The 26,936-nt window shown below is 42.2% G+C and overlaps 1 protein-coding gene across 1 annotated transcript in view; it reads right to left on the reverse strand.

Moving 5' to 3' along the window:
- Nucleotides 1-26,936, reverse strand: part of LOC124789628 (general transcription and DNA repair factor IIH helicase subunit XPB) — a 99,701-nt gene that overhangs the window by 52,044 nt on the left and 20,721 nt on the right. Inside the window, exons 6-8 of the mRNA XM_047257049.1 lie at nt 18,808-18,984; nt 18,529-18,687; nt 13,586-13,683 (exon numbers count right to left, since the gene is read on the reverse strand). Coding sequence (XP_047113005.1) covers nt 13,586-13,683; nt 18,529-18,687; nt 18,808-18,984 — 434 coding nt within the window. The remainder of the gene's footprint in view (nt 1-13,585; nt 13,684-18,528; nt 18,688-18,807; nt 18,985-26,936) is intronic.

A 26,936-nucleotide genomic window follows, 5' to 3' on the forward strand; every position in this document is an offset into this window, starting at 1 on the left:
CGGAATCCACACTGAAAGCGGCTAAGGAGCTGTCTGGTCTCTAGCAGCCAGACCAGACGACGGTTAACCATCCGTTCCAGGGTCTTTCCGACACAGCTTGTCAAGGCGATACTACGATAACTACTGGGACATGTGCGGTCCTTTCCTGGTTTGAGGAGAGGGATGAGGATTGCCTCCCTCCACGAGGTTGGGAACACTCCCGTGTGCCATATGAGATTAAAACATTCAAGGAGGATTTCCTTTGACGCCGCTGGAAGATGTCTAAGCATGGAGTACCGGATGCGGTCGTAACCTGGTGCAGTGTCAGAAGTCTCAGTAAGAGCCGACTCAAGTTCCCACATGGAGAAAGGGGAGTTGTAGGCCTCAGAACCGTTCGACCGAAAGTTCAAATTCGCTCTTTCGACAGTCGCACGGTAGCGACGAAACGCTGGATCCTGGGTTGCAGTGGCAGTACTTTGTGCAAAATGCTTTGCCAGCGACTGAGCTATGGCGCTGGGTGTCGTTTGGAGGCATCCCTGGTTCAGGACTGCAGCTATTGGTAAACGGCTGCGTTTACCGGAAATCCTCCGGATGGCTTCCCATACCTTTGTGGAACAAGTGGAACGGTTGATGGAGTCCAGAAACTCCTGCCATGACCTTTTCTTGCTCTCTTTAATGACACGGCGTGCCCTGGCTCTCGCGATACGAAAGGCGGTAAGATGGACCGTTGTTGGGCGGCATTTAAATCGCCGAAGAGCCGCACGCCTGTCACGGATGGCTGAAAGGCACTCTTCTGTCCACCAAGGCACAAGGCGCCGCTTAAGAGTGCCAGAAGACTGTGGTATGGACAGGTCAGCAGCATGATGGATCACAAGCGTGATGTGATCCACCCATTCCTGTACGCTGGTGTGGCGGTCAAAGACAGCCAACCGAGTGAACAGTGGCCAGTTAGCCCTGCCAATCATCCATGATGGTGGCCGCTGCTCCAGCAATACACCGTCCAGGAGATGAATGCGGATAGGGAAGTGATCGCTGGAATGTAGGTCGTCAATGACCTCCCAGTGAACGGAGTCAGTGAGGGTTGGAGAGCAGAAAGATAGGTCAATGGCTGAGAATGACCCTGTAGCACTAGAAAAATGAGTCGGAGTACCTGTGTTGAGGATGCACAACACTTGAGATGTTAGGAGGCCCTCCAAAATTCGACCTCGAGCGCAAAGAGAAGTGGAGCCCCACAGGACATGATGGGCATTGAAGTCTCCCAGGAGGAGAAATGGGCGGGGGAGTTGGTCGATAAGGTTTGTGAGAGCCTCTAAGTTCACTGCATCCAGAGGGGGTAAATAAAGGGAGCAAACGGTAAGCCTCCGACCGGAATAAATTGAAACTGCAACTGCTTGCAGGTCAGTATCCAGGGGGAGAGCAGAGGAGTGGTGGTCATTATCGACAAACACGGCGACTCCGCCTTTGGCCCTGTCTCCAGTCAGGTCATCTTTGCGATACAACCTATAGCCCCTGAGTACAGGAGCATCAGATTGTTTGAGATGTGTTTCCTGTAAACACAAGCACAGGGGGCGTTGCTGCGCTAGGAGGTGCAGTTCCTCCACATGTGCACGGAATCCATTCATGTTCCACTGAATAATGGGAGCCATCTATCAGGGCGGGAGTACCTTCAGTCGCACTTTCTGTCGGGGAGGAGAGCCCACAACAGGTGGAGGCTCAGTTTTGGGGCGAGACGATTGCCCCAGTCTGACATCTACCTCCATCGCCTCAGAAGAGGAGTCGAGAGAGACGTCAGAGAGAACGACATCCACATCAGCAGACTGTAGAACTTCAGTCTCCTTTAGTGGGCGAGTCTTCACCTTTGTCTTTGGCTTCGATTTTCTGGCCTGAGGTGGCATTGGAGCCAAAACCTCAGAAGCAGTAAGGGGTGTACCAGCACTAGGCAGTACACAAGACTGGACCCGGGAAGGGGCAGGAAGTTCCATGATGTCAGCTACCACAGCCTGGTCAGAAGGCCGGGAGGGAGCAGCAGGCTTCACAGGAATGGCAGCAGCACATTTACACTGACAAACGCAGGTGCTAGTGCTGACAGTAGCAACCTCCGTTTGGGTAGCAGCATCGGTTTTCAGGACAGGCTGTTTCAGAACGGAAGAAAAGGAGGCAGCGAACGTGGGCGGCTGCATGGACTTGTAGATTTTCTTTGCCTCACCATACGGGATGCGTTTAGTGGTTTTAAGTTCCTGGATCTTCCGTTCCTCAAGGAAAACTCTGCATTCCCTACTCCACACAGGGTGATCCCCAGAGCAGTTCACACACTTGGGAGGAGAGGAGCAATCAACTCCCTCATGAGCGGCTTTACCACATTTCCCACAAGTGGCTTCCCCTTTACAGCCGAGAGTAGTGTGGCCAAAGTGTTGGCATTTAAAACACCGCATGGGGTTGGGGTAATAAGGCCGTACACTGAGACGTAGGAAACCTGCCTTCACATGCTCTGGCAATTTGGTGCTGTTAAATGTAAGAATAAATGAGTCAGTTTTTATGAGAGCACCATCCACCCGTTTCATAACGTGTTGCACGTCCACAATTCCTTCCCGGGACCATTCAGACTTCAGTTCGTCTTGGGGAATGTCGACGAGATCTCTGCAAGTCACAACACCCTTGCTGTAGTTCAAGGTGTTGTGAAAGTCAGTCTCTATCGCAAACTCCCCAAGAAAGTGTGCCTTCTGAAGGTTCTGGACTTGCTGGAAGCTAGATGTTTCAACCAGCAAGGTGCCATTGCGCAGGCGCTTTACAGACTTTAACGTGCCAGCAATACCCTCTAAGCCCTTCTGTATATAAAATGGCGAAACTTTTTCAAAACTCCCATCTTTTCTTTTAATTATGAGAAACACATTCTGAGAAGCAGAATGCGTTCTGTTACTCGTACCTGAATCAGGAGGACTGGCTGCACGAGCCCTCTTGTTAGATTGGGTGTTAGAACCTACCAGCGGCCCACCCTTCCCGCTGGGAGGAAAAGAAAACGTCGAGGGTTCCATCTCGATCCCACGAGCAGCTAGGGAACTAAAGGTCCGCTCAGACAGAGCCCCGCATGCCTGAGTAAGCCCTATACAACTGGGGTGTGGCAGGTGCCCCAGAGGTTGCCCGCTTGCGACTGTTCCACCTCAACAGCCATGCATCTCATAGGCGCGGAGCACACCGGAAGATTGAGGGGTTTTTTATAGAGGTTTGTTCCATCCTCGCGATCCGGGCGGCCAAGCCAAGATCCCCATTCCCTGAGACACACAACATTCCACCGCCGCGCCGCACGGTGGTCGCTGAAGTGTACTCAGAGCTTACGGTGACGGGGGACAGGTGGCGCTTACCAGTCCCCAGCTCAGGAACCCCGGGGTCGCCAAGCCCGTACCCAGCAAATGAATGCTGAGCCCCTGGGGGCGCGAGTGTATACCTGTCCTTTTTTCCCCCTAAGGTAAGTCTTTCCGCTCCCGGGATTGGAATGACTCCTTACCCTCTCCCATAAAACCCACATCCTTTCGTCTTTCCCTCTCCTTCCCTCTTTCCTGATGAAGCAACTGTTGGTTGCGAAAGCTAGAATTTTGTGTGTATGTTTGTGTTTGTTTGTGTGTCTATCAACCTGCCAGCGCTTTCGTTTGGTAAGTCACATGTTCTTTGTTTTTAGATATATTTTTCCCACGTGGAATGTTTCCCTCTATTATATTCATATCATTAATTTGAACCCAACAATTACGTTTGTTATTGTCACTGTTGCATTTCGAAATCTTTTCTGTCATCTTATTTTCTCTTTCTGTTTTTGCAAGTAGTTTCACTTTGTATTCACCTTCTCCCTTTTACCGTTATCTACCATACAATTTTATCCCGCCTATATATACTCCATAATACGTAACCCACTTTCAAACCATAACCAAAAAAAATTTTTTTCTTTTCCGCTTTCAACACTACTGCTGCTATAAAATCCACCGTTTCCAGTTCACAAACAGTTCCTTTCACCTATTAAACAACCATTTCGGCTAGTTCTAATAACTTTCGCTTTATGTCCATTTCCGTTTTTCCCACATCACTGATCATTTCTAGCCGCTTCCCACAGGTTTTAACGTCATTATTTCTTCTTCAGACAATTGTTTGCCTCATTTTCATAATTGCCACCACAAAACCACTCCTTTTTTCAAAATTTTCCCGAATTTCTCCACCCTTTAACGTGTTTTGGAGGCAACACAACCACCTAACCTTTGTGCTCATCATTGTTTACCAACCCAAGTTCACGACAGGATCAACATAGCTCAGCTTTCACCAACACTTTTTCGCCTTTTTTCACACCAGATCTCCAGTTGCTTTCCAGTTCACCTTTATCTCTCCCCATATATTTTTATTTTCATTTTCATTTCAGCCTCATGTCACACTTTCCACTTTCTAATACCATGTCACCCTCACAACATCCCCATTAAGTTTTATTTACATTCCCTCTGCAAACATGCCTTCGCCCTAGTCAGATTATGCTCCCATATTTTATTTTCCCAGGCCTGTCTGACATTTGGCATTACCCCCAAAGGTCTCACTTAAAGTTCCCATCTCTGGCTGTAACCCTTCTTTCCATCAGTCTCTATACCAGTTCCAAACTGAACAATCCATTGCGCTCACCCACCTAATCCTTCACCTACACATCAACTCAGCCTCCATCTCAAAAAACTATCCAATCTCCTGGTTTCCCACCTCCGGAAAGGCAACTCACTCACCCTTCACAACCTTTCCAGCAAACCTCAACCTCCTCTCATTGCACACAGACCCAGTCTCTCCCATCTACTCAATCTCCCACTTCCTGCTCCACTCCTCCCAAAACCTCAAAATTCGAATCAACACAATCTGGAACCACAACACCCTAATTCAGTAGTTAACCGTTCCTCCAAACCTCTCTCCCAATCTGAAACCTCTGTCCTATCCACAGGCCTCACCTTCAGCCCCACTCCCAGATTCAACCAAACAGCTCTCGTCAAAGATTTACTGTCCTACACTCGTACTCTCTGCTGGAAATATCACTTTGCCTCGAAGAAAAATGATCCTAATCCTACTCCTAATGATCCAACTCCCCAAGACACTATCCAAATTGAACCCTGCCTGGAACAGTTCCGTCCTCCGTCACAGCAGGACCCACCTCCTCTTCCTCAAAATCACGCTCTCCAAACCTTCCAGGAATTTCTGACTTCCAGCCTTGCCTCTCAATCCTTCTTAAAAAACCTTAATCCTACTCCCAACATCACCACTGCTGAAGCCCAGGCTATCCGTGATCTGAAGGCTGACCGATCCATCGTCATTCTTCCGGCGGACAAGGGTTCCACGACCGTGGTACTTGATCATCAGGAGTATGTGGCTGAGGGACTGCGTCAGCTTTAAGAAACACTACTTACGAAGTTTGCCAAGGTAATCCCATTCCTGATGTCCAGGCGGAGCTTCAACCTTAGGCCCCCTACAAAACCTTTCACCTGACTCCACCAACCTCCTGACCCAACCGACACCCCCACCTTCTACCTTCTTCCTAAAATTCACAAACCCAATCATCCCGGCCGCCCCATTGTAGCTGGTTACCAAGCCCCCACAGAACGTATCTCTGCCTACGTAGATCAACACCTTCAACCCATTACATGCAGTCTCCCATCGTTCATCAAAGACACCAACCATTTTCTCAAACGCCTGGAATCCTTACCCAATCTGTTACCCCCAGAAACCATCCTTGTAACCATTGATGCCACTTCCCTATACACAAATATTCCGCACGTCCAGGGCCTCGCTGCGATGGAGCACTTCCTTTCACGCCGATCACCTGCCACCCTACCTAAAACCTCTTTCCTCATTACCTTAGCCAGCTTCATCCTGACCCACAACTTCTTCACTTTCGAAGGCCAGACATACCAACAACTAAAGGGAACAGCCATGGGTACCTGGATGGCCCCCTCGTACGCCAACCTATTTATGGGCTGCTTAGAGGAAGCCTTCTTGGTTACCCAAGCCTGCCAACCCAAAGTTTGGTACAGATTTATTGATGACATCTTCATGATCTGGACCCACAGTGAAGAAGAACTCCAGAATTTCCTCTCCAACCTCAACTCCTTTGGTTCCATCAGATTCACCTGGTTCTACTCCAAATCCCAAGCCACTTTCCTTGACGTTGACCTCCACCTGTCCAATGGCCAGCTTCACACGTCCGTCCACATCAAACCCACTAACAAACAACAGTACCTCCATTATGACAGCTGCCACCCATTCCACATCAAACGGTCCCTTCCCTACAGCCTAGGTCTTCGTGGCAAACGAATCTGCTCCAGTCCGGAATCCCTGAACCATTACACCAACAACCTGAAAACAGCTTTCGCATCCCGCAACTACCCTCCCGACCTGGTACAGAAGCAAATAACCAGAGCCACTTCCTCATCCCCTCAAACCCAGAAGCTCCCACAGAAGAACCCCAAAAGTGCCTCACTTGTGACAGGATACTTTCCGGGACTGGATCAGACTCTGAATGTGCCTCTCCAGCAGTGATACGACTTCCTCAAATCCTGCCCTGAAATGAGATCTATCCTTCATGAAATTCTCCCCACTCCACCAAGAGTGTCTTTCCGCTGTCCACCTAACCTTCGTAACCTCTTAGTTCATCCCTATGAAATCCCCAAACCACCTTCCCTACCCTCTGGCTCCTACCCTTGTAACTGCCCCCGGTGTAAAACCTGTCCTATGCACCCTCCCACCACCACCTACTCCAGTCCTGCAACCCGGAAGGTGTACACTATCAAAGGCAGAGCCACGTTTGAAAGCACCCACATGATTTACCAACTGACCTGCCTACACTGTGAAGCTTTCTATGTGGGAATGACCAGCAACAAATTGTCCATTCGCATGAATGGACACAGGCAGACAGTGTTTGTTGGTAATGAGGATCACCCTGTGGCTAAACATGCCTTGGTGCACGGCCAGCACATCTTGGCACAGTGTTACACCGTCCGGGTTATCTGGATACTTCCCACTAACACCAACCTGTCAGAACTCCGGAGATGGGAACTTGCCCTTCAGTATATCCTCTCTTCTCGTTACCCGCCAGGCCTCAACCCCCGCTAATTTCAAGTTGCTGCCGTTCATACCTCACCTGTCATTCAACAACATCTTTGCCTATGTACTTCCGCCTCGACTGACATCTCTGCCCAAACTCTTTGCCTTTCCAAATGTCTGCTTGTGTCTGTGTATGTGTGGATGGATTTGTGCGTGTATGCGAGTGTATACCTGTCCTTTTTTCCCCCTAAGGTAAGTCTTTCCGCTCCCGGGATTGGAATGACTCCTTACCCTCTCCCTTAAAACCCACATCCTTTCGTCTTTCCCTCTCCTTCCCTCTTTCCTGATGAAGCAACCGTCGGTTGCAAAAGCTAGAATTTTGTGTGTATGTTTGTGTGTCTATCAACCTGCCAGCGCTTTCGTTTGGTAAGTCACATCTTCTTTGTTTTTAGATATATTAAATATTATTCACATTTAATATCTCTGTTCTCTGTCCTGTTATGTATTCTCTTAACACAGTAGGCTGTAGGACTTCCTTACTTGGGACACTAAGTAATAGATGGAATTTCAAAACTGAAATATAGTGTTTGTGTAGGCTGGCACCTACCCATTACAGGATGTGCATGTTGTGTTATATTTTAAGCGTACGTGTTTTAGCATAAAGGATTATTAGGGCTATGTTTAGATTTTAACGTGATTTGATGCCAATGAGACAAAAGGATGTATGTTGTAATATAGGTTATTTCTGTTGAACAGCACCAAAAGGAATAGTGCAGCTTAGAAGCTTCATCTGACAACATGATCATTATCATCAGATTCTTGATCCCAGAGATGGTTCATAATGATCACTTTAGATTTTTCTAGGTTAGGAGTCCTGAGACTATGTCCACACAGCCTCATGGTGGCAAATAAGAAGCTGCTTCAGCAAATAAATTGTTAAACTGACACATCAGCTGCCGAAGTGTTGTTAGATAAAACATTTACACTGGTCAGAAGAATGATTTTATTTATTGTTACACTCTCAGTCTGTGAGATGTGGGCGAACAGACCCATTTTAATCATAAATTGGTGTGCAGTATGGCTACAAAGAACAGTATACTATCTTTCCTTTTCCTCTGTGCCAGCCAAGTATAAGTGACAAAAATTTCTTCTATGACCAGGATTTGAACCCTCTGTCTTCAAGACACATAACCCTACATGTGTTTTAAGTATTGTGGTACCTTTGCTTATGCTGACTAGAATCATAAGCATTGGAAACTTAAAGGATTGTTGGTATTTATTACGCATCACCATACAAGTGGACTTTGAAACAGGATTGATTCCTTGTTGTACATATTATGAAAATATTCAGTAGAGACTGATTATAAATGACAATAGAAAAAAAATTTAAAAAATTGGTGCTGAATTAGACAAGTTGATAAAATGTGAACCTTCTCCTCTTGATGAATGTTCCCCTAACACCTTCAGAATTAGTAACATGGTATTTTTTTAATGATAAAATGAGAAATTTTTTGGAGCTCTCATTTTTATGGTCCATTGCTTCCCTCTCAAACTTGTTACATATTGCAGTCTTCTTGTGGTGACTGAACAGGTCAAAAGACATTTGCTATGACTGAATATTAACTGAACTAGGCTCAATACCGTTTCTTCCAAATCCACCAGAAACAAACGCAAAATAATTTTATTTAAAACAGCAGATAAAGTGTCACTAGAAGCCTTCCTAAGAGACAATCTCCATTCCTTCCAAACTGACTATGCAAACGTAGACGAGATGTGGCTCAAATTCAAAGATATAGTAGCAACAGCAATTGAAAGATTCATACCTCATAAATTGGTAAGAGATGGAACTGATCCCCCGTGGTACACAAAACAGGTCCGAACACTGTTGCAGAAGCAACGGAAAAAGCATGCGAAGTTCAGAAGAACGCGAAATACCGAAGATTGGTTAAAATTTACCGACGCGCGAAATTTGGCACGGACTTCAATGCGAGATGCCTTTAATAGATTCCACAACGAAACATTGTCTCGAAATTTGGTAGAAAATCCGAAGAAATTCTGGTCGTATGTACAGCACACAAGCGGCAAGATGCAGTCAATACCTTCGCTGCGCAGTGCCGATGGTACTGTTACCGACGACTGTGCCGCTAAAGCAGAGTTATTGAACGCAGTTTTCCGAAATTCCTTCACCAGGGAAGACGAATGGAATATTCCAGAATTTGAAACATGAACAGCTGCTAGCATGAGTTTCTTAGAAGTAGATACCTTAGGGGTTGCGAAACAACTCGAATCGCTTGATACGGGCAAGTCTTCAGGTCCAGATTGTATACCAATTAGGTTCTTTTCAGATTACGCTGATACAATAGCTCCCTACTTAGCAATCACATACAACAGCTCGCTCACTGATAGATCTGTACCTACAGACTGGAAAATTGCGCAGGTCGCACCAGTGTTCAAGAAGGGTATTAGGAGTAATCCATCGAACTACAGACATATATCATTGGCGTTGGTTTGGAGTAGGGTTTTGGAGCATATACTGTATTCAAACATTATGAATCACCTCGGAGGGAACGATCTATTGATACATAATCAGCATGGTTTCAGAAAACATCGTTCTTGTGCAATGCAGCTAGTTCTTTATTCGCACGAAGTAATGGCCGCTATCGACAGGGGATCTCAAGTTGATTCCGTATTTCTAGATTTCCGGAAAGCTTTTGACACCGTTCCTCACAAGCGACTTTTAATCAAGCTGCGGGCCTATGGGGTATCGTCTCAGTTGTGCGACTGGATTCATGATTTCCTGTCAGGAAGGTCGCAGTTCGTAGTAATAGATGGCAAATCATCGAGTAAAACTGAAGTGATATCAGGTGTTCCCAGGTAAGCATCCTGGGACCTCTGCTGTTCCTGATCTATATAAATGACCTGGGTGACAATCTGAGCAGTTCTCTTAGGCTGTTCGCAGATGATGCTGTAATTTACCGTCTAGTAAGGTCGTCCGAAGACCAGTATCAGTTGCAAAGCGATTTAGAAAAGATTGCTGTACGGTGTGGCAGGTGGCAGTTGACGCTAAGTAACGAAAAGTGTGAGGTGATCCACATGAGTTCCAAAAGAAATCCGTTGGAATTCAATTACTCGATAAATAGTACAATTCTCAAGCTGTCAATTCAACTAAGTACCTGGGTGTTAATATTACGAACAACTTCAGTTGGAAAGACCACATAGATAATATTGTGGGGAAGGCGAGCCAAAGGTTGCATTTCATTGGCAGGACACTTAGAAGATGCAACAAGTCCACTAAAGAGACAGCTTACACTACACTCGTTCGTCCTCTGTTAGAATATTGCTGCGCGGTGTAGGATCCTTACCAGGTGGGACTGACGGAGGACATTGAAAGGGTGCAAAAAAGGGCAGCTCATTTTGTATTATCATGTAATAGGGGAGAGAGTGTGTCAGATATGATACATGAGTTGGGATGGAAGTCATTAAAGCAAAGACATTTTTCGTCACGGCGAGATCTATTTACGAAATTTCAGTCACCAACTTTCTCTTCCAAATGCGAAAATATTTTGTTGAGCCCAACCTACATAGGTAGGAATGATCATCAAAATAAAATAAGAGAAATCAGAGCTCAAACAGAAAGGTTTAGGTGTTCATTTTTCCCGCGCGCTCTTCGGGAGTGGAATGGTAGAGAGATAGTATGATTGTGGTTCGATGAACCCTCTGCCAAGCACTTAAATGTGAATTGCAGAGTAGTCATGTAGATGTAGATGTAGAACTGAACTAAACAAATGTGAGCACTGGAACGTAGCACTTGAATCATGAGAAAAAATGAAATATAGATATTAAAATTTAGACACAGTTCTGTGCAATGCAAGCCAACAATGAGAAATTAGATGTGGCACTAACTTTAAAAATATTTGAATTGAAAATATAGAAAAATTATGTTCAGCTAAAAGGCAAGAGGGAAATTAATAATGCAGACACACTGAAATATCTATATACGAACTTTGTGCCAAACAGGAATGCATTGCTCATTATTATTTGAACATAAAATTACTCATTTTTATTGTACATGGGCAAGTAAATGAAAACTTTAATTAAAAATGAATAATTGTTGTTGTTATTATTATTATTATTATTATTATTAATTTTATGGCCTTCATTGCACCACTTTAATCATTTATACAAAGGTTTATACAACGAATTGCTATTACCCAATAACACAATTCAATTCAATAATACAATAGTTACACAAAGGTTTCATGTAATTTATTATTATACAAAGGATTCTTCTTGCTCTTCTGTCTTTCCCCTATATCTTCATTTGTTCAGATATAAACAAACATATTGTTGTTTCCTTTCTTTGTTTGAGATCAACCTTGCTGTAGTACTTTTATTTATCTTCTTTTGTGGTCTGTTTGAATGTCTTGCAGTATTTTGGTTTTGTCTGTTGTTTTCTCAATCATCTACTTTAAATTTCATTTCTCTTAAAACTTCCTTAATTTCTGTAATCCATTTAATGTTGCTCTTAGTATTCCACATGTTCTCTATTGTTCTCTTACTAACTATGTTTTCTGGTGTTCTGATCAGATGTCCAAAGAATGAGGGTCTCTCTTTCTGATCAAGTTTATTACCAGTTCCGTTTTCTTGTATACTGTTTAATCTGAAGCTATTCTCCATGCACTTCCTAATTATTATTCTTTGTGTCTTTAGTATTCTGTAACTTCATGTTGTATTACCTCTTCTGAAGGTGCAAATGTTATTTCAGGTTGTGTTACTACCTTATAAGGTTTTAATCCTGCAACTGTTGATAGGTCTTTTTGGTCATGTGTGTTTTTGGCAATGTCATTTGCTTTGTTCAGGTTTTTATTCTCTTTGCCATGTCAGTTTCTTGTTTAGGTTGTGTATTATGTTTCACCAAAATATTTAAATTCAATCAACAGTTTTGATTTCGTGTTTTTCTATTGTACTGTTATTTTGCAAGTGATGGATCAGTTAGTATTATTTCTCTCTTTTTTCCTTTTTTTCAAACAATATTCTAAGGTCAATTTATTTGCAGTGATTTAATTTGTTGTCTGGTTGCTTGCCGGCAAATTCGAAGCAGTCTAAACTCATTTTTAGAGCTTCTACTTCTTGTGTTCTTTAGGTTAGTCCTATACCATTCTCTTATTACATACTTCAGTGCACAATTAAACAATAATGACTTTCAAAGGTTAATTACCCTTGACAGCCAAATAAAGAGAATTAATAAATTGAAGCCAATTTAGTGTAGAGACTGTGGCTGTGCCCCAGGGAAGGATAGCGGGTTGGGGTGAGTTGGAAGTTGTTCGAAGGCAGTGCAGTTCTTTTATTACTACAGTAGTTCAAGCCCATATCTGGTGATGTTGGAAGAGTGTTTGGGAGTGTGGAAATCTTGCACACAGACATATGACACAAGTGACACCCAATCACCTGATCACGTTCCACGTCCGTGAGTTCTGCGGAGCGCCCCATCCTGCTCTCTCATGACTACCGAGGTTGCTAATATGGAGTACCTGCCAGTAGGTGGCAGCACAAGGCACCTAATATGAAAAACATGTTTTTGGGGTGTCCGGATACTTTTGATCACACAGTGTAGGTTTGCTTTTGTATGCATGTCACGGGTATTGAACATATTTCATCCATATCTGTACACATACAACTGTGTAGGCTTCTGTGCCTAGAGTCAGGCGACATAAAAGTTTTCTGGGTATGGTACCACATCATATTGTGTAAAACTACCGCTGGAGAAAACCAACATTTCAGCCATGCTTGCAGCGGCCTTCTTCTGGGTCTACTGGTGACAGAAGTCCCAGAAGGAGGCTGCTGCAACCATGGCCGAAACACTGGTTTTCTCCAGCAGCAGTTTTATACAATATGACGCAGTATCAAACCCACAAAACTTTTGTGTTGTCTGTGCACATAGTTCACTTTTATCTCTAATGAATTTTGCCTGCAGTTTTGTTTTCATGTACCTAAATGTTTATGACATCATATCTCCTGAATGACGTGTCGTAAAATGATATAATTTTGTAGGTATGTTCAGTGGCATATATACCATCTGTGAAATGCGTTGCAAATAGAGTTAGTAGCCAACAAATAATAACGCAGCAGTTTTACAGAACCAACAATGAAAATGTACTAAGCGATAAACTTTTTTTCATTTTCATCATTTTGTGGGCATTGTCAGTGAGAAAAAGTTCTGTGGTTTGAAATTGTGTGTACAGTTTTGTTGCAAGTCACTAAGTGCTCTCATTCTCAAATACTGGACAAGTAAGGTCTGGATACTCGCAAGTCATGCCTAATGCCTACACTTCTTTTTCACGCCGCCGCCGCCGCCCCCCCCCCCCCCCCCCCCCCCCCCAAAATCCTTTAATAGGTAGGTGATTCTTACTCCACAGTGATTCTTTTTAGACGTAAGGGATACATGTCCCAAGTTTGGTTGAAATCACTCTAGTGGTTTAGGAGGTGATGTGGAACATACATACATACATACATTTTTGTAATAAGTATGGATCTGACAATTATATATATGAATACTAACTTGATATCTGGATTCACAGTGTCATTTCGAAAATCATACTCTGCCAGCAGGGGATGCTCAAGCTCAATACAGCGCTTCTGGATCACCTCAATTTTTTCCTGTAACAAGGAAAGAAAGGAAAAGAAATTTATTAGTAAATCATTTCCAGTTTCTTACACAAAAGTAAAAGAAAGTCTACAGACATTGCACAAAAGTTGTCCCCCTCCTATCACAATTCAGCATTTTTCTTGGTCTTATTCTTTTTAAATTATTTTACAGTGACAGAAAAAAAAGACTAACACAATTTCGCAGGCTTAAAAATGATAATTACAAGGAAGCCTGAAAATTATTTCATAATCCCACAGAACAATACTAAAGTGCATGGAAAGAAACTGAAACAGTTGAACTAATGTACTTTCAATGTTCAATGCAAATTTCCTAAAAATATCAATAAATTTAAATGCTGACTAAAGGAGAAAAATCTTACAACTTAATAGGACTTGGAGCTGTTAGTAGGTGTTTTCAACTAAGTGTTCTCTCAATTTAGCCACTGCAGCCTCACTATTAACAGTGTGAAATTTCCTGAAATTTTCTTTCCTCTTCACGTGAGCATTTCACAAAGAATTCGCATAACAGCACAAGTATTTTATCTAGTATGTATCACATCGTATGCCCTAACAAACAAATTACGTGATCAAAATAAATTTTTTCCACCCATAGATCTGCACTTGTTACTTGCCATCAGAATTCATCTGTTTGTGGTATAAATGGTTACATTCTGTTGTAATCACAGAAGGTGTACTGCAGTTTTATCTGCTGTGCATGTAACAGTCTTACCGGATTAAGGAAATGATTTCTGTGAAACTAGTCAAAGATGTTGTTGTTGTTGTTGTTGTTGTGGTCTTCAGTCCTGGGACTGGTTTGATGCAGCTTTCCATGATACTCTATCCTGTGCAAGCTTCTTCATCTCCCAGTACTTACTGCAGCCTACATCTTTCTGAATCTGCTTAGTGTATTCATCTCTTGGTCTCCCTCTACGATTTTTACCCTCCATGCTGCCCTCCAATGCTAAATTTGTGATCCCTTGATGCCTCAGAATATGTCCTACCAACCGGTCCCTTCTTCCTGTCAAGTTGTGCCACAAACTCCTCTTCTCCCCAATTCTATTCAATACCTCCTCATTAGTTATGTGATCTACCCATCTAATCTTCAGCATTCTTCTGTAGCACCACATTTCAAAAGCTTCTATTCTCTTCTTGTCCAAACTATTTTTCATCCATGTTTCACTTCCATACATGGCTACACTCCATATAAATACTTTCAGAAACGACTTCATGACACTTAAATCTATACTCGATTTTAACAAATTTCTCTTCTTCAGAAACGCTTTCCAGTCTACATTTTATATCCTCTCTACTTCGACCATCATCAGTTATTTTGCTCCCCAAATAGCAAAACTCCTTTACTACTTTAAGTGTCTCATTTCCTCAGCATCACCTGACTTAATTCGACTACATTCCATTATCCTCGTTTTACTTTTGTTGATGTTCATCTTATATCCTCCTTTCAAGACACTGTCTATTCCGTTCAACTGCTCTTCCAAGACCTTTGCTGTCTCTGACAGAATTACAATGTCATTGGCGAACCTCAACGTTTTTATTTGTTCTCCATGGACTTTAATACCTACTCCGAACTTTTCTTTTGTTTCCTCCACTGCTTGCTCAATATACAGATTGAATAACATCGGGGACAGGCTACAACCCTGTCTCACTCCCTTCCCAACCGCTGCTTCCCTTTCATGTCCCTTGACTCTTATAACTGCCATCTGGTTTCTGTACAAATTGTAAATAGCCTTTCGCTCCCTGTATTTTACCCCTGCAACCTTTAGAATTTGAAAGAGAATATTCCAGTCAACATTGTCAAAAGCTTTCTCTAAGTCTACAAATGCTAGAAATGTAGGTTTGCCTTTCCTTAATCTATTTTCTAAGATAAGTCGTAGGGTCAGTATTGCCTCACGTGTTCCAACATTTCTGCGGAATCCAAACTGATCTTCGCCAAGGTCGGCTTCTACCAGTTTTTCCATTCGTCTGTAAAGAATTCGCGTTAGTATTTTGCAGCTGTGACTTATTAAACTGATAGTTCGGTAATTTTCACATCTGTCAACACCTGCTTTCTTTGGAATTGGAATTATTACATTCTTCTTGAAGTCTGAGGGTATTTCGCCTGTCTCATACATCTTTCTCACCAGATGGTAGAGTTTTGTCAGGACTGGCTCTCCCAAGGCTGTCAGTAGTTCTAATGGAATGTTGTCTACTCCGGGGGCCTTGTTTCGACTCAGGTCTTTCAGTGCTTTGTCAAACTCTTCACGCAGTATCATATCTCCCATTTCATCTTCATCTACATCCTCTTCCATTTCCATAATATTGTCCTCAAGTACATCACCCTTGTATAGACCCTCTATATATGCCTTCCACCTTTCTGCTTTCCCTTCTTTGCATAGAACTGGGTTTCCATCTGAGCTCTTGATATTCATACAAGTGGCTCTCTTTCTCCAAAGGTCTCCTTAATTTTCCTGTAGGCAGTATCTATCTTACCCCTAGTGAGATACGCCTCTACATCCTTACATTTGTCCTCTAGGCATCCCTGCTTAGCCATTTTGCACTTCCTGTCGATCTCATTTTTGAGATGTTTGTATTCATTTTTGCCTGCTTCATTTACTGCATTTTTATATTTTCTCCTTTCATCAATTAAATTCAATATTTCTTCTGTTACCCAAGGATTTCTACTAGCCCTCATCTTTTTAGCTACTTGATCCTCTGCTGCCTTCACTACTTCATCCCTCAGAGCTACCCATTCTTCTACTGTATTTCTTTCCCCCATTCCTGTCAATTGTTCCCTTATGCTCTCCCTGAAACTTTGTACAACCTCTGGTTTAGTCTGTTTATCCAGGTCCCATCTCTTTAAATTCCCACCTTTTTGCAGTTTCTTCAGTTTTAATCTACAGCTCATAACCAATAGATTGTGGTCAGAATCCACATCTGCCCCTGGAAATGTCCTACAGTTTAAAACCTGGTTCCTAAATCTCTGCCTTACCATTATATAATCTATCTGATACCTTCTAGTATCTCCAGGATTGTTCCATGTATACAACCTTCTTTTATGATTCTTGAACCAAGTATTTGCTATGATTAAGTTATGCTCTGTGCAAAATTCTACCAGACGGCTTCCTCTTTCATTTCTCTCCCCCAATCCATATTCACCCATTATGTTTCCTTCTCTCCCTTTTCCTACTCTCGAATTCCAGTCACCCATGACTATTAAATTTTCGTCTCCCTTCACTACCTGAATAATTTCTTTTTATCTCATCATACATTTCATCAATTTCTTCATCATCTGCAGAGCTAGTTGGCATATAAACTTGTACTACTGTAGTAGGCATGGGCTTCGTGTCTATCTTGGCCACAATAATGTGTTCACTATGCTGTTGGTAGTAGCTTACCCACACTCCTATTTTTTTTATTCATTATTAAACCTACTCCTGCATTACCCCTATTTGATTTTGTATTTATAACCCTGTAATCACCTGACCAAAAGTCTTGTTCCTCCTGCCACTGAACTTCACTAATTCCCACTATATCTAACTTTAACCTATCCATTTCCCTTTTTAAATTTTCTAACTTACCTGCCCGATTAAGGGATCTGACATTCCACACTCCGATCCGTAGAACGCCAGTTTTCTTTCTCCTGATAACGACGTCCTCTTGAGTAGTCCCCGCCCGGAGATCCGAATGGGGGACTATTTTACCTCCAGAGTATTTTACCCAAGAGGACGCCATCATCATTTAACCATACAGTAAAGCTGCATGCCCTCGGGAAAAATTACGGGTGTAGTTTCCCCTTGCTTTCAGCCGTTCGCAGTACCAGCACAGCAAGGCCATTTTGGTTAGTGTTGCAAGGCCAGATCAGTCAATCATCCAGACTGTTGCCCCTGCAACTACTGAAAAGGCTGCTGCCCCTCTTCAAACCACACTTTTGTCTGGCCTCTCAACAGATACCCCTCCGTTGTGGTTGCACCTACGGTATGGCCATCTGTATCGCTGAGGCACGCAAGCCTCCCCACCAACGACAAGGTCCATGGTTCATGGGGGTAGGAGTCAAAGATGAGAAGTGATTACTTTATAGGTTGCTGCAGACACAAATAAATAAGAAAGGAAAGTTGCCACAAATGTTGGCTTTAAAAGTGAGGATAAACAGTGAGAGGAAATAGGATTATCTAATAGTTAAACCTGAACTGAAATAACATGAGTATCAGCCCATTATTAACAAAGCAGCTGCTATTGCAAAAACCAATGAATTCAACTGCATGGCATGTTTATATTAAGCAAAATAATGTCTGAAGCTACCAGAGAAGAATGTACAAAAGTGTGGATGGAAAACAAAGAAATTCAGTAATTGGCTCAAATTTTCTGATCTCAGACAGGTGAATTAGTACAGCAGTATTTTGAGAGAGAGAGAGAGAGAGAGAGAGAGAGAGAGAGAGAGAGAGAGCATCTAAAAATCTGCTGACTTTTAGGAGGAAATACCTTATCAAAGGATTATTGTTTAATCACTACAGAACTGTGAGCTACTCTGAACATTAATTCTAATGATAAATTTATCCTCAAAACAAATATAATGCAATATTGAAGCGCTTTATGTTTGTGTCAGCACTGCTAAATGTTAATGTATCAGCAATTGATAAGTACGTGTTTTTATGTGTTTGGATATTGGTCCTAGTTCCGTAATTGTGTTCTGACTGTTCACAGTAAAACAATACTCATGTTTTTTGTGCTCAATATCTTTTGCAATTGTTTGAACAAGTGAACAATATGTTTAAATTCTTCAACATGTACCAACATAACTTTGTTGTCTAAAGATTATGATTATGTACAAACTGTAAACAACTACACTAAAAAAACGCTGACCTGGTTGACTTCAAATGACACAATTTTTGTAACAGAATCCTCTTCATCCTCATCTTCCTTATCAATCTTGTCATAGAAGCTAGTTATGTCCTCTGGTACAGCCTGGCCATCTGCATCTGTCGGCCCTGCACCTTCTGTAGGAGGTGCACTGCTGCCAAACTGCATACGCAAATAAAGAATATAAAGATGATAGGAAATTCAAGAAGAACACATTTATGATGCAAATGGCATTAACACCATATTTGAGAGAGATTTAAGAAATGCTGGAAATCAACTGACCTGTGTTGTACCTTTCTTGTCCTGTGTCTGTGTGATCAGGCCATCACCCTCAGCACCATCTTCCACATTTCGACGTAACCGGCATTCTTGAATTACTGGATCTTTCAGCAGCTTCTGAAGCACTTCAGGAAATGGTGACTCAACAAAATAACGATTGTGTTTTAAAACCAGTTTCACCTACGGAGAAAAAGGGTGAAACATTGTACAATTTTACTAATTTTTTTCCAGCCACTACTCTGCAAAAACAAAAAACAGATTTTTCAATTCTGACAGACAGTGTGCAGATAGCATCACAACAGCCATGAACACTTAAAACAACAGAAAAAGTAGGCCTGCAAATCATCTTGGAACAAAAATGAAGGTATAACCAACAAAAAAACTGCATCAACAAATTTCATCACAAAGAAGGGAAAAATCTGAAATAAGGAAACCTTTATCTAGCTGAAAGCAATGAGCGAGCTGGAATGGAAAAAAAGGATATAAGAGAAATGTTATGGAAAACTGATACAGCATTCCATTTGATGGTAGATATTTACAACAAAATCACAGAAACGCAAAAATTCCACATCCACGAATTTGGCCAATTCACATGTGTGCAAGATTAGAATTAACGAATAATAAATTAAAAACATGGACTCGGCGAAGAAAACAAATGTGGATATTAGGCAGCAGTATAACATTTACAAAATTAACAAATAATATACAACTACACTAACAATAGGGAAAATTGCTAGGGACGATTCATACAATATGGGTACACCAAAAGAATAGGTCCTAAGAACAGTGGTTTAACACAACTGTTAAAGTTCTTGAACTCTGTTGTGTTATAGTTTACTTCACAACAATCACTGTGGTGTAATTCATTTTAGCGCAGGGGCTGAGGTTCCCATGTAATTAAGTTAAACGAGGCACCTTTGTCAGCATGTCAAGCTCCTCGAACAGTTACAGCATGGTGCTGCAGTCAACGGTCAACATCAAAGCTATGATTGTGCGCACAAATGGAAGCTTGACTGGAACCTCCATGACTGAACTGCCTCAGCCAGCACTGGCTGTTCCATCAAAATTGCAATCCCCTGTTTTGTTCTCAATACTGTAATAGATGACTATGAAAAATCAGAAACTGAAATAATTTATAGCATCACTATTACACATTACTCGTATAAATCTGGAGCAATATTTGTATTTTTACAAGAGCTGTTGAAAATGTAAATTGATCAGTGCAAGAAGGTAATTTGTGTGTTAAGGAGTTAATGATGCCAGTAAAGTGTATTAAGAGTGTCAGTACACATGTTGTTTCTTCAAATATATTTCCCTCCATTAGTAATGCTGTTATAGTTAATAAAATATCTAAATGGGGACATACACTAGGACATGTTAGAGATATTATAATCCGCTCCCAAGTTCAGGAATGCTATCATATAAAATCACTTTGTCATACTGCTCAAAACATATTCAACAATTTGATCATTACTGTGGATGACATAGTATGTCATCACTGTAAAGAAGCAGCTCCTGAAATTGCCCTGTCTCCAACACAGTCTGAAGAAGAGAAACATACATCTGTCTCTTCTGCTGTTGTACTATAAATGTCAACTAACATACTAAAAGCCATTAATCTCATCTTGAATTTTCTAAAGATACTGCCAACAGTTCAATCCTGACCAATTACAATTTTTCTGATGAACTCCAGATTTTTTTTTTTAAAAAAACTGGCAGATGGAACTGTCGTAGTCCTTCCAAAGAAAATTAACAACTTAAATGAATTTAGCGAGACAGTATCTGGTAAATCTGTCTCATTTCCAGCTAATACTGAAGCTCACATAACGTCAAGTGCAGCAGCTGCTACTGAGACAACATCTGCATCTGGCAGTACACAATAAAAGATGAAATGGTACAGGATCTGAATGCAGTTCATCAGAATCAAGTTCCTCAACAAATATTGCCCTATTGGCAGAAGAGATCCCTAAAGATAACCACCTGTCTCCAAAATAATTCAAAGCCTTTTCAAAAGCAACAAGCAACCAGAAATAACACTTCTTATTGCAAAACAGTACACTAAAGATATTTTAGCTCTGCAACAATTAACCGATAAACAATTCACAAAACACAAAGAAATCAACAAACATCGTCAACTACAGTGATTTTTAAGTGCAACTAAAAAGAAATGGACACTAAATGAGATATGTGTTTGTCATCTCTGTTTTCGGATAAGAACAATGCAGTAGATTTGTATGTTGAAAGTAAACAGTACATAGCCTAAATAGAGTATTGATTATCACTAATGATGACATCAAATACAAGTCAAATGACTCAAAAACAAATCACGGACATACAAGTAAATCTATAGCACTCCAGAGCTGTAAAAACTAATCTAATGCAGCTTATTATGCAATATCAGATTGATATTACTTTCATCCTAGAACCATATTATTATCAACAAAAATAGTTGGAATTAGATATTTAGGGAAGATAGCAATCCTGATATCAGCAATACTGGTAACTTAACAAAGATACTGATTCTGTAATGACCAGTCACTTTTTAAAATCGGTCGTACTGCCAACTTGATGTATGCGACCTTTGTAAATGTGTGGATATTAATTTGTTACATCACAATTGCTTCGATATAAAAAATTTACATGTTACTTGTTTTGGCATGTAGTTGCCATCCTCAAGTGTGCTTAATCCACTAAAAAGCTCTATACAGATATATGAACAAATATAATTAGGCACTTTGAACATCTTAAAGTCATTTAACGCTTCAATGAAAGTACATCATATTGTCACATAATGAACGATTGAAATTAGAATATTGCACTGCAATATTACATACGACTATGGGAGTGACTGGGTACAGGAAAGAAGAGAGTGGGTAAAAGGGGGAGAAGGAAAAAGCATAAGCGAGGTGGGAGGATAGCAAACAATGTCCTCTGCACCAACTCGTGATTTCTGTAGCCAGTCACGTGAACTGGGTATTTTAGAAAACACATTGCCAGGAACGGAAATTTGTGAAGTTATAAAAGTTTTTTAAAAGAACAAAAATTTATAAAAAGTAATATGAAAAACAAAAGTACATGCAAATGTCAGTGAATGTCATTTTAAAAAATATAAATAAAGTATAGCCTCTTTTACAACTAATTTTACATTTGAAATAAATTTTCCAAAAATGTGTTGGACTAAAGCAAGTGCTCATACTAAACCACTTACATGTGTATAACCGAATGACTCGTGGTTATTCCTGAGGTTGAAGTTCACTGGTGCATTTTCTACGAAGTGTACCACAGTCACTGACTACATTTGGTTTGTTTGGAAGCCATCACTTACGGGTGAATCAAAATCAAATTAAATATTAATGTAAAATGGTAGTGTGCAAACTGTTATTACTGATTGTATTTCTTCAATTATTAATTGAGCCACAGTTATGCAAACTCTGTTAGTGCCTGCTGATGGTTTATGAATGGTATGTCAGAGATGTAATTTCTCTTGTTGCTGTATTGTTTTTAATTTTTAATTGGTTTTTACTCTTCCTTTGTATAAAATCTTGGTCCCCCTACTAAAAAAAAAAACTGTGTAATGTCAAACAATGGAAACTCCAGGTTGGAATATCATCACTTTAGGAAAAGATAGATTGCTACTTACTGTAAAGATTACACTTTAAATTGCAAACATAAACAATTAAAAGACAATAACATATGGAAAGTTCTGGTTGAGAATTACGAATTATTTCAGAATAAAGAAGATGATTCACTGAAAGGCAGACGTGCTGTGTCATTGATTGGTACACAAATGAAAGGCACAGAACTTGGCTAGCTTTTGGAATGCACTTCCTTTTTCAATCTTGTAGTAAAAACATGTACATACGCACGCACTCATTCACATGCACAAGCCTGTCTCCCTACAGTGAGCTCAGTCGCTTGCCAGCTCTTTCCTGGGCCACAATGAGTGTACTGGGGTGAGGTAAGGGGATGGAGTGGGGTGGGGTGGTGATTGGGGGGGGGGTGAGGTATGGAGAGGGGCAGGAGGCAGGGAAGGGGTTAGGGGAAAGCATCTAGCACCTCGTGGGAGAGTGGGGAGCTATCTTGGGGCCAGTTAGGGATGCAGGTGGAGGAGGTTGCAGGTGGCAGACAGCTGAGCATGCGATTTCACTGACTAGCACTGACTAGGGTGTGAGATAACAGCACGAGCGCCACCCCCCCCTCCCCGCCAGACACACACACACACACACACACACACACACACACACACACACACACGCGCGCGAAGGGGGGGGGGGGCAGCGAAATACCTTCGGTTTTGGCCAAGAAGGTTACCAGAGTGAAGGATATGCTGTAAGGATAGCTCCCATCTGCGTAGCTCAGAAGAGCTAGTGCTGGTCTCTAATGTTGTGCTCTGCTGCATGTTGGGCCACTGGCAGTGGCCACTCATTCTAGTTGACAGCTGGTTAGTTGTCATACCAGTGCAAAATGCTGTGCAGAGGTTGCAGCAGAGCTTCTCACACGTGGCCCAGCTTCTGATGGAGAAGGATAAGCCTGTGACAGAACTGATGTAGGTGGAGCTAGGATGGGTGAATTGGTCACATCTTGTATCTGGATCTTCACCGGAGTACGATCCCTGTGGCAGAGGATTGGAGATGGAAATGGCATAGGGATGGATTAGTGTGTGATGGATGTTGCGTGGGCGGCGGAACACCACTTTGGGAGAAGTTGGAATTATCTTGGGCAGGATGTCTCTCACTTCAGGGCATGATGATAGACAATCAAAGCCATGACGAAGGATGTGGTTCACTCGTCCCAGTCTGGACTGGTATTATGTGACAAGGGGGTGCTTCTTTGAGACTTGGGTGGATGTGAGGATCAGGTGTGTGTGAGAATATGGCATGGGAGATCTGTTTGAGGAGTAGGTCTGAAGGGTATTGTCTGGCTCTGGATGCCTTTGTGAGACCTTCAGCATACTGGGCGAGTGAGTTCTCATCACTGTAGATGCATTGACCACGGGTAGTGGGCTGCATGGGTATGGGAAGATGTTTGGTATGGAAGGTGTGGCAGCTGTCTAAGTGCTGGTACTGTTGGTGATTGGTGGGTCTATGAGGACTGAGGTGTGGATGGAGCCATCTGAAAAGAGGAGATCGACATCTAGGAAGGTGGCACGATAGGTGGGGGATGACCAGGTGAAGTGGGTGAGAGAGAAGGTGTTGAGATTGTGTGGAATGAGACTAACGTGTCCTGGGCTTGGGTCAGGATTACAAAGGAGTCAACAAGAAAACTGAACCAGACCAGGGGTTTGAGGTTCTGGGTAGCTAGGAATGTTTCCTCTAGGAGGCCAATGAAGATGTTGGCTTAGGAGGGTGCCATGCAGGTGCCACAAATTTGTTCGTTTATCTTACCTTCAAAGGTGAAATAGTTACGGGTTAGAATGTAGTTGGTTAGTTGTATGAGGAATGGAGTGGAGGGACTGGAATTTGCAAGGCTTTGGGAGAGGTAATGTTCAACTGCAGCAAGGCCATGGACACGAGGGATGGTGGTGAATGGTGAGGTTGCATCAACAGTGACAATTAGGGATCTGGGAGGTAAAGTTGTGGGGATGGTGGAGAATCAGTGCACGAAATGGTTGGTATCTTTAATTTTGGAGGCTAGGTTTTGGACAATTGGTTGGAGACGTTGATCAACAAGAACCGAGATTCTTTCAGTGGGGTCACTGTAAACAGCCCTCCTGTGTCATTTCTTCACACACGCCTGGTCCTCACATCCATCCCAAGTACCATCCACAAAGAAGTGCACCCCTTTGTCACCCAATACCACCCCAGATTGGAATGACAACCACTAATTCATCAGGGCATTAACTACCATCATGCCCTGAAATGATGGATATCCTGGCCAAGATACTTCCAACCCCCTCATAAAGTGGTGTTTCACCACCCTCCCAATCTCCACAACATCCTAGTCCATCCCTATGCCATTCCTGTCCCCAATCCCCTGCCTGTGGAAGACCCAGATGCAAGACCTGCCGAATGCACCCATCCAGTACCACCTACTCCAGTCTTGTCACAGCCTTACTCTACCCCACCAGAGGCTGGGCCATCTGTGAAAGCAGCCATGTTATATACCAGCTCTGCTTCAACCAGTGCACAGCATTTTACATTGGTATGACAACCAACCAGCTGTCAACTAGAATGAATGGCCACTGCCAAGCTGTTGCCAAACCCTAGGTGGACTTACCAGTGGCAAAACATGCAGCAGAGCACAGCAAGTGAGACTACAATGGCTGCTTTACAGCCTATGCTATCTGGATCCTTTCCTCTACCACCACCAGCAGCAGCAGCTTTTCTGAGTTGCACAGATGGGAGCTAACCTTATAGCACATCCTTCGCTCCCATAATCTTCCTGGAAAAAAAACTAAGGTAACTCGCTGTTCCTCACCCCCTATCCCTGTACCCCATCGAATTTGTGTCCCCACATTAGCCAGATGTGTGCTGTTATCTCATGCTCTAGTCTTTGAAATCACATGCCCAGCTGTCTGCCACCTGCCTCTCTACTTGTACCACTAGCTAGACCACAGATGGCTCCCCACTCTGCCACAAGCTGTTAGATGCCTCCCCCCAACCCTCTTCCTGCCTCCAGTCTCTTTCCATATCTCACCCCTCCCCAACCCATATCTCCACCTCACCCCAGTACATTCAACATGGACCACAAAAGAGCTGGCAGTCAACTGAGCACAATGTAGAGCGGAAGGCATGTGCAAATGAGTGAGTGACCGAGTGAATGAGTGAGCATGAGTGTGAGTGAGCGTGTGGGCATGTGTGTGTGCATGTTTTTCCTACAAGCTTAGAAAAGGCAGTGCATTCTCAAAGCTGGCCAAGCTCTATACCTTTTGTTTGTGTACCTATTGATGACGCAGCACTTCTGCCTTTCAGTGAGTCATCACTATTAAAAGTTACTTACACATAAGCTTCATGCCACAGCTTTCACCAGAAAAAGAAAGGGAAACACACACCTTCATTCACACAAGCAAGATCTTGAATGTTACTTCTTGGAAGAGCTTACACACAAATATTTACAGAACATGACCTTACAATTTTTTTTTTTTTTTAAACAAAGGCCACAATCTGGCAGAAAAAGTTCAAGTGGAAACAAATATTGAAACTTTTATTACAGAATTTAAAGATGCTCTAGGTACTTTATTCAATAAAGTGTTTAAGACTCAAAATAACCAAACACAAGGCATAGAATACCATAAACTAAAAAGATCTCAAAGGCTCTGAGTCAATGGAATGGTAGATGATCCTGATTTTACATAGACAGAACAGAGGAAATAATAATGAACTTGTTTGCAGACGAGGCTCCTGGTAAAAATGGTGTTACTAGTAAGCTCCTTCATAGAATACACAGCAAGTATCTTACCATTTTATGTAACAATTGCCTACAGAATGCTTGCTTTCCAAGACTGTGGGAAAGAGCCAAAGTAGAACCCACTCTCAAACCCTGTAGTCTCCAAATTCTGTTCCATCAGCTTTCTGTGCATGGGGAGGGGGGTTTTTGGAAAAGCTCTTAATTAATAGAAATATGTAGCATGACTTCGCTAAAAATCTCCCAAGCAACGATCAGTATGGATTTGCTCCAGAGAAAGAGACAGAGATTGCATTGTTGGCAGTTAAGAAGGACTATACGTAATAATGGTCAGTCTCGACGTTCAGGGTGCTTTTGGTGGCCCAGCATCCTAAACATGCTACACAAGTTTCAATATCCTAGAAACTTATATAATCTGGCTAGAAACTATTTCAGTAACAGAACAGCAGTGTTTCCATTTAACGTCATCAAACTAGAGGAGGTGACAAAAGGGCACCCACAGGAGTCTTACTGTAATCCATATTTTTGGAGTACCCAATATAATTCTCTGCTGAATTTGGATTACACAGCTAAAACAAAGACAGCAGCATCTGTACATGACTTAATCATACTGACCAAAGCAGATACAGTCCTTAGTGCACAGGAGTACAACAACAGAGAAATAGAAAAAAAGAAAATCACAGCTTGTGCTCTGAACAGTATCCAATTTAATGACCTAAAGTCAAAAGTATTGCTAATAATGATGAGAAGGCATACAGACAAAGCAATAATTAGTAGTCCTACACAGC

Source organism: Schistocerca piceifrons, chromosome 3, assembly GCF_021461385.2.
Source record: "Schistocerca piceifrons isolate TAMUIC-IGC-003096 chromosome 3, iqSchPice1.1, whole genome shotgun sequence".
Lineage (NCBI taxonomy): Eukaryota > Metazoa > Arthropoda > Insecta > Orthoptera > Acrididae > Schistocerca > Schistocerca piceifrons.